Source organism: Columba livia, chromosome 10 (assembly GCF_036013475.1).
Source record: "Columba livia isolate bColLiv1 breed racing homer chromosome 10, bColLiv1.pat.W.v2, whole genome shotgun sequence".
NCBI classification, from domain to species: Eukaryota; Metazoa; Chordata; class Aves; order Columbiformes; family Columbidae; genus Columba; species Columba livia.
The window spans coordinates 20338743-20356192 of record NC_088611.1 but is presented as its reverse complement, the minus strand read 5'-3'; the positions used below and the strand labels follow the sequence as shown (position 1 = coordinate 20356192).

Below are 17450 nucleotides of genomic sequence, written 5' to 3'. Positions count from 1 at the left end.
CACAGCAGCTTCATTTCAAACATCCATCTTAACCAAAACTGCTTTTAACTCACCCATTTCTAATTAGAGATAAAGCAACTGCTTTCCAACCAACATGCTATGTCGCAGAGTTGATCTGATATTTCTTTTTATGCAGGAAAAAGGAGACGCTCTGGCTGATGTTCCACCAGGTCTCGTAGCATCCGTGGGCTGGGATCGCTAGAGGGCATTACAGATCTATTTGTACATCTGTATAATACACACGGGTCTATATAGACACTCATATACGTATGCACACGAGCGTTCACCTTACAAAGCAGGGCTGGTTCATCTTTGTAGGATCCCGTAACAGCACCGGGGCTTTGCGCTCTGGTCCGTGTAACCGCACGTTCGTGTGCAGTCAAGATTTTTGTGGTACAATCTCTGCCTGTCTAACCATGGGCTGTAAAGAAGGGCGGCTTTGCTTCTTCTGCCTGCTTGGACAAGTGTCCTCTACGCTGGGTTAAGAACTGGCTGGAGGGCCGGGCCCAGAGAGTGCTGGTGAATGGGGCTGCATCCAGCTGGCGGCCAGTCACTAGTGGTGTTCCCCAGGGGTCAGTGTTGGGTCCAGTCCTGTTTAACATCTTTATTGATGATTTACATGAGGGGATTGAGACCATCATCAGCAAATTTGCTGATGACACCAAGCTGGGAGGGAGTGTCGACCTGCTGGAAGGCAGGAGGGCTCTGCAGAGGGATCTGGATAGACTGGAAAAATGGGCTGATTCCAATGGGATGAAGTTCAATAAGGCCAAATGCCGGGTGCTGCACTTTGGTCACAACAACCCCCTGCAGCGCTACAGGCTGGGCACAGAGTGGCTGGAGAGCAGTCAGACAGAAAGGGACCTGGGGGTGCTAATTGACAGGAAGCTCAACATGAGCCACCAGTGTGCCCAGGTGGCCAAGAAGGCCAACGGTATCCTGTCCTGTATCAAAAACAGCGTGGTCAGCAGGACAAGGGCAGTGATCCTTCCCCTGTGCTCTGCATTGGGGAGGCCACACCTGGAGTGTTGTGTTCAGTTCTGGGCCCCTCAGTTCAGGAAAGAGATTGAAGTGCTGGAGCGGGTCCAGAGAAGAGCAACATGACTGGGGAAGGGACTTGAACATAAGACCTATGGGGAGAGGCTGAGGGAGCTGGGGTTGTTTAGTCTAGAGAAGAGGAGGCTTAGAGCTGAGCTCATCACTCTCTAGAACTACTTGAAGGGAAGTTACAGCCAGGTGGGGATTGGTCTCTTCTCCCAGGCAGTCAGCAACAGGACAAGGGGGCATGGGTTTAAACTCTGCCAGGGGAAATTTAGGCTGGATATTAAAAAGAAATTCTTTACAGAGAGAGTGGTCAGGCATTGGAATGGCTGCCCAGGGAGGTGCTGGACTCGCCGTCCCTAGAGGTTTTTAAACTGAGATTGGACATGGCACTTAGTGCCATGATCTAGTAAACGGACTAGAGTTGGACCAAGGGTTGGACTCGATGATCTCTGAGGTCTTTTCCAACCCAGTCGATTCTGTGATTCTGTGATTCTGTGAAATGTCCGCAACTGTGGAGGCAAGTTTTGTCACTGTCACTATGTAATTGTCATGGTGCGTCCATCCCATTCAGGACCAGAAGTCCTTGTGCGGAGTGCAATACAGACACTCTCCACAGTCCTGCAATGGGAGATGCCATGTGAAAAGGTCTTTCTAAGCAATTGAAACAAATAAATAAGTGAAATAATTATTTTTTCCTAGCCCATGAAGGTTCCTGCATAGGAGCAGCATTTTAAAATGTACATTTCTCCTAGCCCAGCCGATTCCCAGTTGAAAAAATACATTCTAAAAGATGAAACCTGCAGTTTCTATAAGGCATGAAATTCATCTCTCCTAAGTTCAGTTGGGTAAGAAATGCAAAATTTTGTTCTACCCTGAAGATCACAACTGTGAGTATTTGTAAAACAATTCTAAAATCACAGAATCACAGAATCGACTGGGTTGGAAAAGCCCTCAGAGATCATCAAGTCCAACCCTTGGTCCAACTCTAGTCCGTTTACTAGATCACGGCACTAAGTGCCATGTCCAATCTCAGTTTAAAAACCCCCAGGGACGGCGAGTCCAGCACCTCCCTGGGCAGCCATTCCAATGCCTGACCACTCTCTCTAAAGAATTTCTTTCTAATATCCAGCCTAAATTTCCCCTGGCAGAGTTGAAGCCCATGGCCCCTTGTCCTATTGCTGACTGCCTGGGAGAAGAGACCAATCCCCACCTGGCTAGAACTGCCCTTCAGGTGGTTCTAGAGAGTGCTGAGCTCAGCTCTAAGCCTCCTCTTCTCCAGACTAAACAAGCCCAGCTCCCTCAGCCTCTCCCCATAGGGCTTGTGCTCAAGTCCCTTCACCAGTCTTGTTGCTCTTCTCTGGACCCGCTCCAGCACTTCAATCTCTTTCCTGAGCTGAGGGGCCCAGAACTGAACACAACACTCCAGGTGTGGCCTCCCCAGTGCAGAGCACAGGGGAAGGATCACTGCCCTTGGCCTGCTGACCACGCTGTTTTTGATACAGGACAGGATACCGTTGGCCTTCTTGGCCACCTGGGCATCCAAGTGAGGCACCCAAACCACTGATGAAGTAGAATTGCCCTAGATACATCAAAAGAAGTAAGCATAAGTCCAATATTGCAATGCACAAAAGAATTTCCAACATCATTACCAGGACATGAGGGGTTAACTGAACATTTTTGTACTGCTTTGCATGAAATGTTTTGAATCCTGAACTCCTGTTATGACTCACACCCCTATTTCTCCAACTTGTTCACCCAGGTGCTCCCAGAACATCACTTTATTCTATGCATTTATGGTACTATTTAATAAAGTAACTAAAATACTTTATAATACTGGAACTTTAATCAGCCATGCTCGTAGCTGGCAGTATTAAAGCAGCGCATTCTCAATAACCAGGGTCCTGATTTCTGGCTCTGATAAGTCAGACCTTCTACATAACACACACTTTGTGTAACACAAAAAGCCAGTGGATAAACCCTGAATCTTATCAAAGAACAACAACTGAACTTAAAGAGAACCAGCATTTCAAGTGAAGCCTCAATATTTCAAGTAGAAGCAAAATGCAAAACATGTAGTTTTGCAATGACAACAAAAAAGCTCCGCAATAAAGGCACCTTCTATTTGCTAAAATGTGCCACGAGGGGATCAAATTATGGCCAATTATGGTAAAATTACACAGATCAGCAAACAAGGTCAGGCAGATACTTGCGACTGTCAGTATGTGCAAAATGGGCAGTTGAAACATATGTAAGAATGAAGAGGTCTCTCTTTAACTTCTAAATGCTTCCCACGTGTTCTCTTACTGCCCTGCCAAGGGTTTTTTAAGTTTCCAACATATTTTTTTAATATAAACACTCCCCAAATGGTTATTTTTCATGCCCTGGTTGTTTTACTGTGTCTTATCTAACTGGATTCTGTAAAGAACTATAATAGATCTAAGTAACCCAAACACGTTGATATTTCTAGGATTAAGAACTAGCTTTCATTTGTATGATCTGGTTTTTAATCATCAAACTATTGACCTGGAACCATTGTTTAGAGAAAAAAAAAAGCCCCAAGCCCCCAAAAGTGCTTGTCTTGGAAATATTGATGCCAAGTTCCCCGAAGTGCCTATAGGCCAGTAACAAGATGCATATAGTTCTGATAATGGGCTCATTCACATAAAAATCACTGCCAGCTTGATTGTAACAATCAGATATGGAATCTGGCCAGGACTAGAAATCTTTGCTATGAACCTTCTGAGAGCCTTCACACCTTTGCAGAGACGGCTTTTGGCACAGAGCATTCATTTAATGAGAATTTGATGAGGCGTTAGCAAAAGTACCTTTCCTGCTAAAAACACATTGCACTTCTATTTGGGAGTGGAAAAGTACCAACAAGAGGAGACTGGCTGCTTTTCCAGCCATCGAATCTTAAGGGACTCTGGATCCCTTTGGTCCATTTGCAATGTTCTGACAGTGGTCCAAAAAATAACAGCGTGGACATTGGGCTTCTGCATCTGCACGGGCTGTTGATTTTCAAATCAACGTTTGGATATGAAATCTGAATAAGCTCATGCACTCAATGGCAAAGAGTGACGCTCCTCATTTCACAGAATCACACAGAATCACAGAATCGACTGGGTTGGAAAAGACCTCAGAGATCATCCAGTCCAACCCTTGGTCCAACTCCAGTCCGTTTACTAGATCATGGCACTAAGTGCCATGTCCAATCCCAGTTTAAAAACCTCCAGGGACGGCGAGTCCAGCATCTCCCTGGGCAGCCATTCCAGTGCCTGACCACTCTCTCTGTAAAGAATTTCTTTCTAATATCCAGCCTAAATTTCCCCTGGCGGAGTTTAAGCCCATGGCCCCTTGTCCTATTGCTGACTGCCTGGGAGAAGAGACCAATCCCCACCTGGCTAGAACTGCCCTTCAGGTAGTTCTAGAGAGTGCTGAGCTCAGCTCTAAGCCTCCTCTCCTCCAGACTAAATAAGCCCAGCTCCCTCAGCCTCTGCCCATAGGTCTTGTGTTCAAGTCCCTGAGCGTACCCTGGTGTGCACACAGAGTGGGAGCTGCGCTTTCCTTATGACTGCATAACTTTTCCATGCAAATGAAACATCCAATGCATCCATATTTTTGCATGCACTAATTATCATATGTATACTTGAAAAGAAAATGTTGTACATGTAAAATTACACTTTTGACCCTGAAACAGAACTGGATTATGTTTATGGGTATTTTCAGCTTGCTGAATAATTCTTCGAGCCTTTCACTTTTGATCTCTTAACATCACCTTTTAAACCCAAACTGCTTATAAATTACCTGTCGAGCTATTGTCTTTTTTTTTTCTTTGAATTCTGAGCAGCAGCAGCAATTCACCAAGTAATTTCTCTTCCTGGCTTTAAAACCAAAGCTGAAACTCGAGCTGGTCTGTTTGGTACACAGTGAACGAGCTTTGATTTGATTTTTATTGTATTTCATTGAAACTTTATTATAAAACATCTCCTAGGGACACTTGCGTGAGAAGCTCTTTGCAAGTTAAGGCAGCATTGTATTTCCATTCTCCCGTTTTTAGAGGTTATTCTGACATTTTTACCATGCTGGCCTGTCTCCACAGTATAGCACGGGGTGGCAGGCAGCTGCAGGTGTTTGGTGACAGAGCTAGATGTCTCTGTAGGATTTTCTAATGGATTTTCTTTCCTGGCCTACAAAAGGGTTTCACCGTGTCACTAACCCAGTGACCAGCACTTCTGCAGGCTGACCAGGGCCAGTCCCCAGCAGCTCTATTTCCACTCTCTGACTCCGGTTTTGTCTCAGCTTTTTCATTGACATGGAATTTGGTGTAGATTTTGTAACAAATGCCCCTCAAAAACCTACTATGATTGAAATAAAGCAGATGGTCTGTGGGGATGGTTCAGCATGCTATGTTTTCTATACTATTATTCGCAGTAGTTGGTTCCTTCTCTAGAACTGATCCATCAATATTTTCCACTGGAACAACAATGACTTTCAGCAGCTGGATAATTTCAGGTTTGTATTCAAGTTGGGCCTACAAAGTGGTTTTCTGATGATTTTTCCTTACTGCTAAATATTGCAGTTTGAATCCAAACTAGATAGAAATGAATCACAACATACCACTTCTTTTTAATCAACTTTTGATTACTATTTATCTCTCAATCTCAGAGAAGGCTTTTGCAAATGCTAACAGGATAATAGGCGTGGTTTGATCTGCTCCTATTACAGTTATTGGGCAGAAATCCTGCTGGGTCACATCCTCTGAGTGGATCACATCCCTGTGGATGTCCTAATGCACTTTATAAAATGTACCCAGTAAACCCAATAACAACAGAAATACGATTAAATACACAGTGCACACATGGTTCCAAAACAAGCAAGCTACAGCTTCACTTTGAATTCGTGCTCAGAAAGATTTGCTTTCCTTGTAAAAGTAACCATGTAAATCTTTATCAAGATTTACCTGGCTCAGCTAGGAAAATAAAACAGTAACTACAAGCTGATCTGTGCCGTATCATAGTAGTACAAGCACATTAAAGTCCTTAAACGCAAGTGAGCAGGATCCTGGCCAACTGGAAAGAGCAAGAGAATAGTTAATAAGCCCGAGTTTTACAGACACGCCAAGTGGCTTAGCAGTCTTCACCGAACATTTCTGTTACGGTGGCTCGCCTGAAATAAGGAACAAAGAAATCAGATTAAAGATTGAGCTGCTTAGGACAGCAGCATTAGTACAGCAAATTTCCTGGCAAGAAAACTGTTATTTTGTGCACCAGGTGACTGCTCCACTCTGCAGCACTGGGGGTTCTTAATCCATTTTGACAAGTACTTAACGAAAGCCTTCAAGAAGGTTTTATCAGCTACGAGTACTGGAAAGAGGGTGAACTTCCTAGCCCATGGTTTTGTTCATGTGCTATTTGGCATCTCTATATAAAAGCATGAGAAGCCATCAAACCGTAAGCTATTAACGCGTGAGTCATGACAAGGCTTTGCAGCAATTATCAGTCTTTGTACAGTCTTTGACTCTTCGTCCTCTTGGAGCTCTGTAAAGCTCGGCTTTGCAGCAGGCCAAGCTTTAGCAGCAAAGGGGATGCTGGTGCGTTAAGGCACAATTTGGTGAGTGAATTTTCAAGCGGCAGTGCCGGGACGAGCGGGCACTTGTTGCTCTCTCCGTACCTCTCTTTGGTCTGGGCCAGCGTAGGTGATTTTGCAGCTTCACAACAACGTGGACTTATGAAATGATCTGGCTGCAATAGGCTTCAGCAAGTTCTGCAGCCAAACCACAGATTTAGCCTTTTTCATACTCATTTAAGAGTTCTGACTGCAAGCGAATACCTTACTTAGCTTCAGTTGATACAGATAATTAATGAGAGCGGTGAGCACGTCACAGCTTGGGCTGCAGCCTGGGCTGTCCCAGCCAGCTCGAGATCCCGCTGAACTGCCAGGGCTGCTGACACCTGGACTATTGAATCTTCATTGCTAATCATCAGATCTGCCTTGGCGACGTCTATTCAAATCACTGTCTGCTGAGTAGCAAACATTCTCTACCCTGCACAACTCAACCTAAAAGATTTTTGGAATCTCAGGCCTTATGTATTATAATGTATTATTATGTATATTAATGTATTATTATGTATTATTAATTATTTGGCAGTTCAGCTAAGATTATTTACTCACCCACACTGGTGGGGAAGGCAACACAATCCTCAGTATCATTTCAGTCACTCCTCAAGTAGATGCCACATTGTTTACACTTCAGCAATATCCTAAAACCCTCTTAAGCATATTCTGTAGGCAATTCCTTGGATGCAACAGTGCCTTTTAGCGGCCAGTTAAATTGATTACAGATTCGTTATGGGAATCCCCAGAGAACTGGAGCTTTCCTGTCAAAGCTGTGGTACATCATCTAAATTCAGGTCTCAATTATCCGGTAAATCTACTACAATTCTCTAAAGCACCTTCTCTTTTTTGCTTGGCAGCAACTGTGGCTAAGCGGCACAATTTATTAAATCAAATCTGCTCGGACAAAAACACAGTTCACTCACTCTTCTAATTACTAGTGTTCAAATTCAGCCTCAATTCTGCCTGTGTAGAAGTGTGACTAGCTACAAAGGCACATGCAATAAGCCTTAGGTTTCTTCTTCTTAACATATTACACAATTACGTGTATCTTGTTGATTTTCTATGAAGGAGTGGACAAAACACCCTCCTTAGCTGCAAACGCCCAGTCTCTCCTTTCCCAGGAAGACTCAGTTGCTGAATGCCATGGACAACCGTGTTACCAAAAACCAGGGAGATGACAGCACTGCAATAACGTCACCCTTCTACCATTGCACAACGTTTTTTGACATGTGGATCTCAACACAACATGACAGAGAACTGTGAGCACCCCCTTCTAAAAACACAGCAAAGCAGACCCACAAGTAGAGATGTAGAGTAGATGAGTGGAGATGTATTATTATAACTATTTTAAGAGGGCGAACCTAAGCACCCAGACCGGATGCCCAAGACTAGTAAACAGATTAACCAAACTGGAAGCAAATACCAGAGGTTCAAATTTCCAGTCTGTGCTCTAGCAACAAAACATCATCTCCCCGCGATCCTCCTTCTCATACTGGAAATCCTGGAAAAGCCCATTGAATGGGTATTGCAGCTTTTTTTGTCAGGATTCAGCAGTTGCTTCAGCCACATTTGAAAGGAATGAGTCAGGAATTTGTGTATGTGGGAAGAGGTTTCCTCTCACATTTCTGTATGGATGGATGAAATAAATTTCCTCTACTAGGAAGCTGCTGAATGAGAAAATAAAGTAGAGCAGCTGACTGGCGTTTTAGTGGCTGCACTTCGACCCCCACAATGAAAAGCCAGTGGCCTCGCGAGGCCAGGCTGGATAATGCATTTTGAAGAAAAGCTGGTGAAGTCACTTCCATTCTTATAAAGAGTGTCTAGAAAAGTACAAAGCGGAGTAAAAATACCAATACTAAAACCAGACAAGTTAGAGACTGTGTTCTTTAGTGAAACCTGGCCTGACTGAATCTGCAGGAGAAAATCTGGCTCTAAGACATGAGCTATATAATGCAATAATGAAGACACCTTCCTCTGTTCTTCAGACAATTTTTGTAGCAACTAGTGTTCAGAATCAGAGATAAGGACAGTGGCTTGTGCCTGCAATCATGAAGCTGTGGCACGCAGAGTATACACAAGGCATTTAATGTCAAACTCACCACATCCTGCAGCGAAACAGCATCAAGAGTTAGTGGAACGCGGGTCACCTGCCTTCCAACCCCGGTCACAGCCAGAGGACCAGCGACACTGCAAAGTATGGCAGGTTTTATTTGCAATGAGACCGAACCACAGAATTTGGGTCAAGGTTGGAACCTACTAGATGAGTGTCCCCGAATCCAGGGAGTTGGTGTGCTCTTTCTTCTGTCCTTCAAAGCTGGTTTGTTGCTGGAGCGATGGGCTCCCGAGAAGCCTGGAGGCCGGTGAACACCCCGAGTGGCTGTTCCCATCTTCTGGGGAAGCAAAGGGGAAAAGAAGGAGTTTAAGGGCTGGTCAGACAAGTGGTCTGAGGCAGAAATGAGGATAAGAGAAGCAGAAAAGACTTGCACAAAGCTTTCAAGAGGACTCTGAGAGGAGTCCTACAGCCAGCCAAAAACTGGAGAAGGTAGGAGATGCCATAGAATCATTTCAGCTGGAAGAGACCCTCAGGATTATCGAGTCCAACCATAACCTAACCAACTCTAGTGCTAAGCCATGTCCCTAAGAACATCGTCTAAACACCTTTTAAACCCCTCCAGGGATGGTGACTCCACCACTGCCCTGGGCAGCCTGTTCCAATGCCCCACAGCCCTTTCTGAGAAGAATTATTCCTAATATCCAACCTAAACCTCCCCTGGCACAACTTGAGGCCCTTTCATCTTGTTCTATCACTTGCTACTTGGGAGAAGAGACCAACACCCTCCATGCTCCAGCCTCCTTTCAGGCAGTTGTAGACAGCATCCACAAGGACTAAAATATTTCCCCAGTGGTTCTGTAGTTCAGCACCAAATTTAAGGTTATTTTTAACCTGAAGCATGGAATAGTTCCATATATTTGAAGACCAGCACTCTTTTTAAAGTACTTTGATGAGCTACGTAGGACACTGGTTGCCAGGTACGTGTGTAAAAAAGGGATCTTAGCGCTGTCGCTGAAGAACTTCTAAGAATAATGTTATACACATGTACATAAAAGACATCAGAGTATACAACCTGGAGCACTTAAATATGGGTCTCTTTTGAAGGTAGTTTCTTATGGCAAGGTAGGCCAAGCTGTTGGGAGCCACACTGGTTCTCTCCACTGCACTGTGGCTGCAGTCACAGGTTATTAGTAAATCATTCCATCACACACCCAGGCAGGGCAGCAAAACACAGGAGACATTCACCAAGAACAGAAAGAAAGTGTACTTTCTATGTATATTTTATCAATTTTCCAACATTTCCTTTGCTTTCACTCTCTACACGTCAAATGATAGCAAATTACAAATGTACTAGTTCCAGCTGAGCACAACCGGGGGTGAAATAGCTTTTCTTTGAAGCTGAAGCTAGAGTCCACTTGAAAAGCTGTAGAGAGAGGCACAGAAATTTGCAAAAGAGAAGCTGAAATTCTGACCTGGTGGTTCAAAGCACTGTGATTCATGAAACAGATTTTCAGAGGAGCTACATAATCCATTAGGAGAACAGACCGTGGAAGAGCCCATCACTGGAGCTGAGATAACAATCACTAGGTAAATAGCTTATTAGAAGAATATCATTGTCTTCCAGATCAGCAGAAAAACAATATAGATCTTCATGAATATATTTCAACATTAAAAATATATATTATTCTAGCATTTGTTTTCGTTGCTTTTCAGGTGATCGAGGATGTAATTACACATTTAGAGTAGAGAAAAAAATATAAGATGAAGATCCAGGGCCAAATCCCTTTACCTCTGAACATTTCCTAGGAAGAGATGGGGTGGAATGATCCTCCTCTGCATGTTTTAACATTTTGGGAGCAGCTCTCATCGCTGTTGCCTGTCTCTTGGTTTTGCTGCTCACTTGGCCTCTTACGTGAATTGTATCTGGGAGTTCTGGTAGAGGAGCTGGCGGCTCTGTGTGCACCACAGCAATTTTCTGTTGGCAAATCGAGGCTTCCCGAGTGGTACAATCCAGCTGGAACACAACGCAGAAACTGCCCCACAAATCTGGGTGTTGCACACATGCAAAATGTGTGTGTGTGTGTGTTTGCCGGGCAGGGACTGAGTCACAGGCATCATGGCAGTGGGTGTGAGGATGGCGACTCCAACACCTGATGGTTTGCATATGTGGGCAGTTCCTATGACCACATGTATGAAAACAGAGATGAGACCTACATGAAACCAGTTATACATGGACAATTTCAAAATACAACAGCTGGGAATAAAAATGAAGGGCTTCAATTAGCTTTTTATAGCCTTTCATTTTTTGCTTTATTCCCTGTGTGTCACGTGCCCAGCTACCTCTCCAACATTTTTCTTCATATTTGGCAACAAGTGATGTGTTTCAGCATTTCAAGTGAAGCTGCAGTGTATGCCTTTGCTTAATAATCCCCCCATTCATTTAAATAGTTGGTAGTTTGCCAGCGCTGCTTTGTTTGCATTTTAGAATTATGGATGATGTCAAGACAGCCTTGATTAAACGCTCAGCTAACGACTGCTCAGACAGGAAGGGGCTGAAGTAAACTATTATTTCAGTGAGACTCACAAGCTTAGAGAACACATATTCGTAACTTATTTGTTTTTTTAAATCAGGATTTGTAATAGGAGAAATTAAGGCTCTTAAGGACTTTCCCAGCAATGTGAGACTACCCATGGACATACAGACACACAGTATTCATATATTCTCAGAAGCATTTTGGCTCTATACCTCTCAATAAATGTGCTTTCTGCCTCTCCCTTCCTCCCTCAGTCAAGCTTTCAATTCCAAGTATCGGCTTAGAAATCGTAGTCACCCCAAAGGCAAACCATGAACTACACGAGGCCCACACAATATTACGAAGTTAGTGCCTCCATCCTAGATATTTAATCCAGCAGAAAACAATTCTCTGCTTGATATATAGTGCTAGATATTCAGACACAGGCAGGAACTGAGGGACATGGACATGGTCAGACGCCGTGGGCTGCAGGAGATGCGATGGGTGGTGAACACATGGGCAGGTCACTTGCCTGTGGAGCATGAAGAAAACCCTATTAGCTGCCCACCCCAGCTTAAGCTGATTGCAAGACCAGCATAGAAAACACATGCAATTACTCAGTTATCAAGACGGACCTTGTCAGAGTACATACTTCCCTTCCATCCAGCTCACTGAGTCTCAGTCTAAAAGCAAAACACATGAAGTGGGAAAGAAACAGCCAGCTCACTGCTGGAATAAAAGTTTAATTGAGGAGTCTCGGCTGTGTTGCACATATATGTTCAAATATGACGAACGAAAGCCTGCAAATATCTCCCCTTGAAATACCCCAAGTAGGGTGAATTTTCAGAGGGTGAAATCCAGTAGGTTAATTTAGGCTTCAAAGCACAGGAGGATTGAAATTGTCAGGATGAGGCCACAGAGCAGAGACCAAAGACAAACAAACCCTTTAAAACATTCTTCCTTTAAACAAACAGAAAGTGAGAAAAGCAAAATCAGTAGATACAATTGCAGAATTCAGAGTTTCCCAAGGAAAAAGCTGATGCTCAAGAGCATTGCTCCCAGCTGCCTTGAGAGCTCCGTGGAAAAATGAGAACAAAATTACCTTTACTTTGCAGCAACAACCGAAGTTTTTAAAAGTTTCCAATATTGGATCATTAATTGGAAGAACTTTCTGCTGATTTTTTTCAAAAAACATATTAAAGCAGAGTTTTATTGCCTCCTTGATCTTGCACCTACAACTGCATTTAGTGACCAGAGTGGTTAAGACTCTAAGAAGCTGTCGCTGAATTGTACCACTGAGGTTCATGCTTGTCACAAGGCTCTTCTACACAGATGATGACCTACATATGAGCAACGGAAAGCAAAAGAATAATGACTGGATGGTACAGAAACAGTACAAACACAAGAGTGTGGGTTTAGGTTGTGATGCTCGTTCTGCTTGGGAAACATAAAGGGAGACAAGAGATCAGCTGTAAGGCTCATAGATCTGCTCCTTTCCTACATGTTTTCCTTACTTTCCCAACTACAGTTATAAGGTAAATGTTAGTGACCTTCCTGCTAATAGTTTTATATGACAGCTTCATATTCCCACTGGATATTTTAGAGAATAGCTCATGAATCAGAAAAGTCGGAATTGGGAAAGGGCTGTTGGGTTATTCTCTGCGTTTCTCTCTGCCATAAGCATTGTGAAGCAAAGAGAACAAAATCTGGCATTTTTGCAGCCTAAAACATGATTGAAAAAGAAAACGGAGATGCTCTGAAGTGCAAATCCTGCAAGTAATTACAGATGAACGACCTGATGGATTCCCTCATTTCTTTGCCAATTATTTCCTTCCAGTTTTGTTGCTGCTTTTGTAGCCATCAAAAGCAACTTCTTGCTGACAATGATCATTCCTGTAGTACATCATAGCTCACCCTTAGCGTTTGCTCTGCATTGCAGCATACACTCATATTTGTGATTTTGGCCCAAGCGCACAACAGAGCTTTGCAGTTCTCTTGTCCGTCCTGCCCAGGCAGTGACAGACAGACAGACAGACAGACGGAGAGACAGGCACCAGAGAGCTGATGAATGGTTATTGGGAATTCAAATGGGATCACAATTTTCTCTCTAACATACTGTCTTCAAGCCCTATAAAGGCTAACACTGCTTTAAGAAACACCGCTTGAATTATTCCTCTTCCCTATGATTACGGCCAATTCTGTTGGCAGAAAATTTACCTTACGCTACTTCATTAAAGCTACTTCTATTAACAACAGCTACTGTTATATAAACATGTATTTTCTAGCACATCTATCCTTTCCCTGTAGCTGAAGAGCTGATAGGCAGATAACACTAGTCTCATTTATTACTTTTGAGTTTAGTTTGCTTCCTTAACAATCCTCTTCTCCATCTCTCAAAGGAAGGGAGTTTTCTAACTGAGCTTTAAGGTTCTGGTCACACCAGACCTCGGAACAGGTCAGATCTACATGAAAATTCAGGATTATTCTTGTCTTTGGTACAGGCTGCCTCCTAACCCTGCTGGAAGATTCGCTTGTGACTTGGTGCCAAAAGACTCGCTTTCTGCTACCGCAGGCTCGGCTCTGTTGGCAACGACAGAATCTCTTGACTGTCCTGTGGGTTAGATAATGTTTGCAGCAGCTGATGGGCTTCGCTAATGAACCTTGGCTAATGGTGGTTTGTTTCAAAGGCTCTTGTCTGTTTTCCTTCTGCTCCTGCATCAGCCAAGGGTAGTCTGGCCCTTTGCTGCAGCTGGGCTGGTTTTCATCAGCTCACTGAATATATTTCTTAACCTCCTGGGCAGCTTAGTAGAACTGGATGGGATGAACAGCCAAGGAGGGATTTCGCTGGCCGGAGCTTTCCTCCGTATGTCGTGCTCTGCCGTGACACAAGCGCTGGGCTGCCACCGTGCCCGTGAAGCAAAGGATCTCAGAAGCCCAAGCTGAAGCCAACACTGGAGCTTGGACAGCCAGAGGGATGACAAAAAGCTGCACACAAAGGCTGGGCAACGTTGGCTTTCCATCACAGAAGTCCAGAGTACAAGTACTAGCAAATTAAGCGTCAACTGAGGAGTGCAACTCAAAGGCAATTCTGTCCCCAAGTGTGTATTGCCAGCCCCTCTCTGTGGGACTCAGCTGTCACCCAGAGCCAATGCAGCATCTGTCTCTCCAATTTCTTCAGTTTCTGCAGAATCTGGAAGCATCAAGAGCCATTGAACTTCTATTGGTCCACTAAATCAGGGGGAGGAGGGATGAGATCCCGCGGGTTCAGCCTGGCAACAAGGCAAACATCATAGCTGTCGTGCATGAGGACGTTGATGGCCACCACGTTCCACTGGTTCTCCCACGTATCCAGCTCCAGGATCTCTTTGGTGATAACTTCATGACGAGCTGAAAAACAGAAGCAACAACAGCAGGCATCAGGAGTCAAGCCAAACAGCATCAAAGAGGTTTGTGCAGTTATTATTACAACCCTTCTGTAAGGCGGCAATGAGATGGTAATTTTTGTGGTGCTAACAGTGAGTTGTCAACACAGAGCGAATGCGATATTGCAGATGGAGACCTGCACAGTGTGTTCAGACCTTGTTCTGGACTCCAGGTGCAGCTGCAGGGACAAAAGCATTAAGTACTCCATCATGGTACAAGTCTGCACGTGACATTTCATGGTGCAATCAATGGTCAAATGGTCATCTTTTATAGAATATTGCCTACTGTTAATCAGTATGCCTACATGCAAGTATGTTGTCTTGTCTTTGCCACGACTAAAATGCAGCTCTCAGGCTCTTGCAATTGCTCTAAGCCGATGGCTTTTCTTGGGTGTGAAGTCTGGACATCCTGTGATTTGGGGAGAAACAAAGACAGAAAGAAACCTCCAAGGTTTTAAATGTACTTTAGCTGTTCTGAAGGAACATAGGAATTTGTCATGCACAGTGAGGTTAGAGAAATGTCATTAAATCACAGCTCATCTCAACACAAGCAGCTTTTTACTGAGACAAACAAAAAATAATGACAGAATCACCACACAGCCGACAACCATAGTTGTCCACCAACAGTGCTATATTACATTCCTTATAAGAAGGCAAAACCTTTCTTTGCTAACAAAAGTCCTGAACTCTCCAGCAATTGCTACTCAAAACCAAGTTCTCTCCTAAAAATAAAAAGCATCTTTCACTTGTGTTCACTTTTTCTTTCCATCTCAAAGTTGCTTTCTCACAGCGAGTAACCTCAGTCTAAACTTGGCTTACTTTGAGCTGGGGATGTGCTCGTGCTTTGCTCTCAGCTTCCTGCTGATGAATTTCTGGATAGATGGATCGGAAGCCAAGTCTCAGAGATTTTCAAGCACAGACGCTTCACAGGGACCAGGATAAGAACCATCCGAGCAAGAAACATTGAATACTCGGTGCTGTTTTATCAAGTCTTGAAAGACTGATGACAGGTTAAAATTCACGGGGTCCAGACTGAGGTTGCCATTCAGCTATTCCTTCTATAAGGCTTCTTATAAAATACAATTAAATACAAATTAACAAACAAACCAACCATAAAACCCCAAAACAACAACAAGCAACCTTATCCTTCACATCTACCGACCGCATCCCATTGTTTGGACAGTGCCCTTCTGTGGAACCAACAGCCGAGGACTGAAGATGGGGGAAAGAGTGGAATACAGAAGAACATCCAGAAGCATTTATAGTTTCTCATGTTGGAAACACAGACCGCATATCCCTCCAGAGGACAGGAACCCTGGGGGTTTAGCACCCCCAAGATAGGGCTGTTGTGGTTTAGGTTCTGCGCAAATTTGGTGTTGATGTTATGGTGATGGAGTGTCATGGGATTTAAAATCCCCTGAGGGCTCCTCTGCAAGTAGCTTCAGGATTCACCCCTCAGTTATGTCACGATTAACTATAGTATCATTTTTGTTGGTCCAAATCCAGGCCTCTGGGACTTTCACAGATCTCTGGGAGCTTGCTTGAGTAAAACTTGGGTAAGATTTCAGGATTTAGCCTCATCTGCATAATCCTTATTCCACTCCTTTCTGCAGTTCACAGAAGATGAAGCAACAGTCATGATAGTTTGCTTATTAAACCTGGATTATTAAAGAATATTAAGATGGAGGAAAGCAGCACCCATCCAAGAGGGAAGACAGCAAACTGCTAAAATACCCACTTACATGTGAAACGAGAAGGCATGACTAATGAACTGCAAAGAGCAAGTACCAGCAAAGAGCTCATTTCTATATGACCCTGCACAAGTGAACGTGTTTTTCCTAAGAGGTAAATATGGAGACACAAACAGACCTAAGCTGTGACATGGGAGGCTCCAGTCCCTGTATTTATGATCATATCATGTCCCTTATCCAATAAATTTTTATCCCTGGATTTTCTTTGGCATGGATGATGACAAAAATGAGACAATCAGAGGAAAAAGCCCAAACACTGGAACTGAGACATTCTGTGGGTGATTGCAACACTTCCAAAAAGATAAACAACATAATTAAAATATCAAAGGCAGATTCAACCCTTCCTTACGAGACTTGCTGTGTTTTTTCCTGACCCTGGTGACTCACAACCTTTAGTGTCCCTTGTTTCCCTTTTCTTTGGGATGTTGTCACTGGGTTTGTTCCACTCTACAAATTCTCCTTCCCAGCACACGGAGTGTTACTTAACTCTTAACCCTTGGGAGATAAAGAGTATGTTGTTGGAATAAGGGAAGCAATCATTTCTCTAGTCTTATCCCGTTCAATATGAAAGGAAGCAGCACCCTGTGGATAAGAAAGTTCATTTGAGGAAAAGCACTGCTCGAAATACTGCAGAAAAACAATTACATCCCCCCTTTCTCTTTAAAAGATAAATGATCTAAAACACCTCAATTTTTACAATTCTTAAGCCTTTTTTTCTTGCTTAGAACAATAGAAAAAGTGATGTTTTTCAAAGAGACCAGCACCTTTGATTCCAGGCAGTAATGTTGGATTTGGGCTTTAATCCCAACAAACAGTTTTAAGCCTCAAGGTGCAAATAATTCCAGATTCTGCCTCATTGGTTCATCTTATTTAATTACTTTTTTATTATTATTAAGGCAACATCTTCCCAGCCAGTTCTGCTGACATGAGAATAATGTGACATCCACAAAAAGAGATGGGCTGTATGACACAGCAAAAGCCACCCCACAGAACTCCATCCTAAGTAGCATTATTCCGCATCACTTCCCAACCAACCACCTTACCTAATGAG

General features: G+C 43.6%; 1 protein-coding gene across 3 annotated transcripts in view; it reads right to left on the bottom strand.

Annotated features, from left to right (window-relative positions):
* Positions 1-9975: 9975 nt before the first annotated feature.
* The window catches only part of KBTBD12 (kelch repeat and BTB domain containing 12), a 52841-nt gene continuing 45366 nt past the window's right edge, over positions 9976-17450 (bottom strand). For all 3 annotated transcript variants that reach the window (XM_065075672.1, XM_021294648.2, XM_005507524.3), the window contains exon 6: positions 9976-14613. In XM_065075672.1, coding sequence (XP_064931744.1) covers positions 14444-14613 — 170 coding nt within the window. In that variant the 3' untranslated portion in view covers positions 9976-14443. The remainder of the gene's footprint in view (positions 14614-17450) is intronic.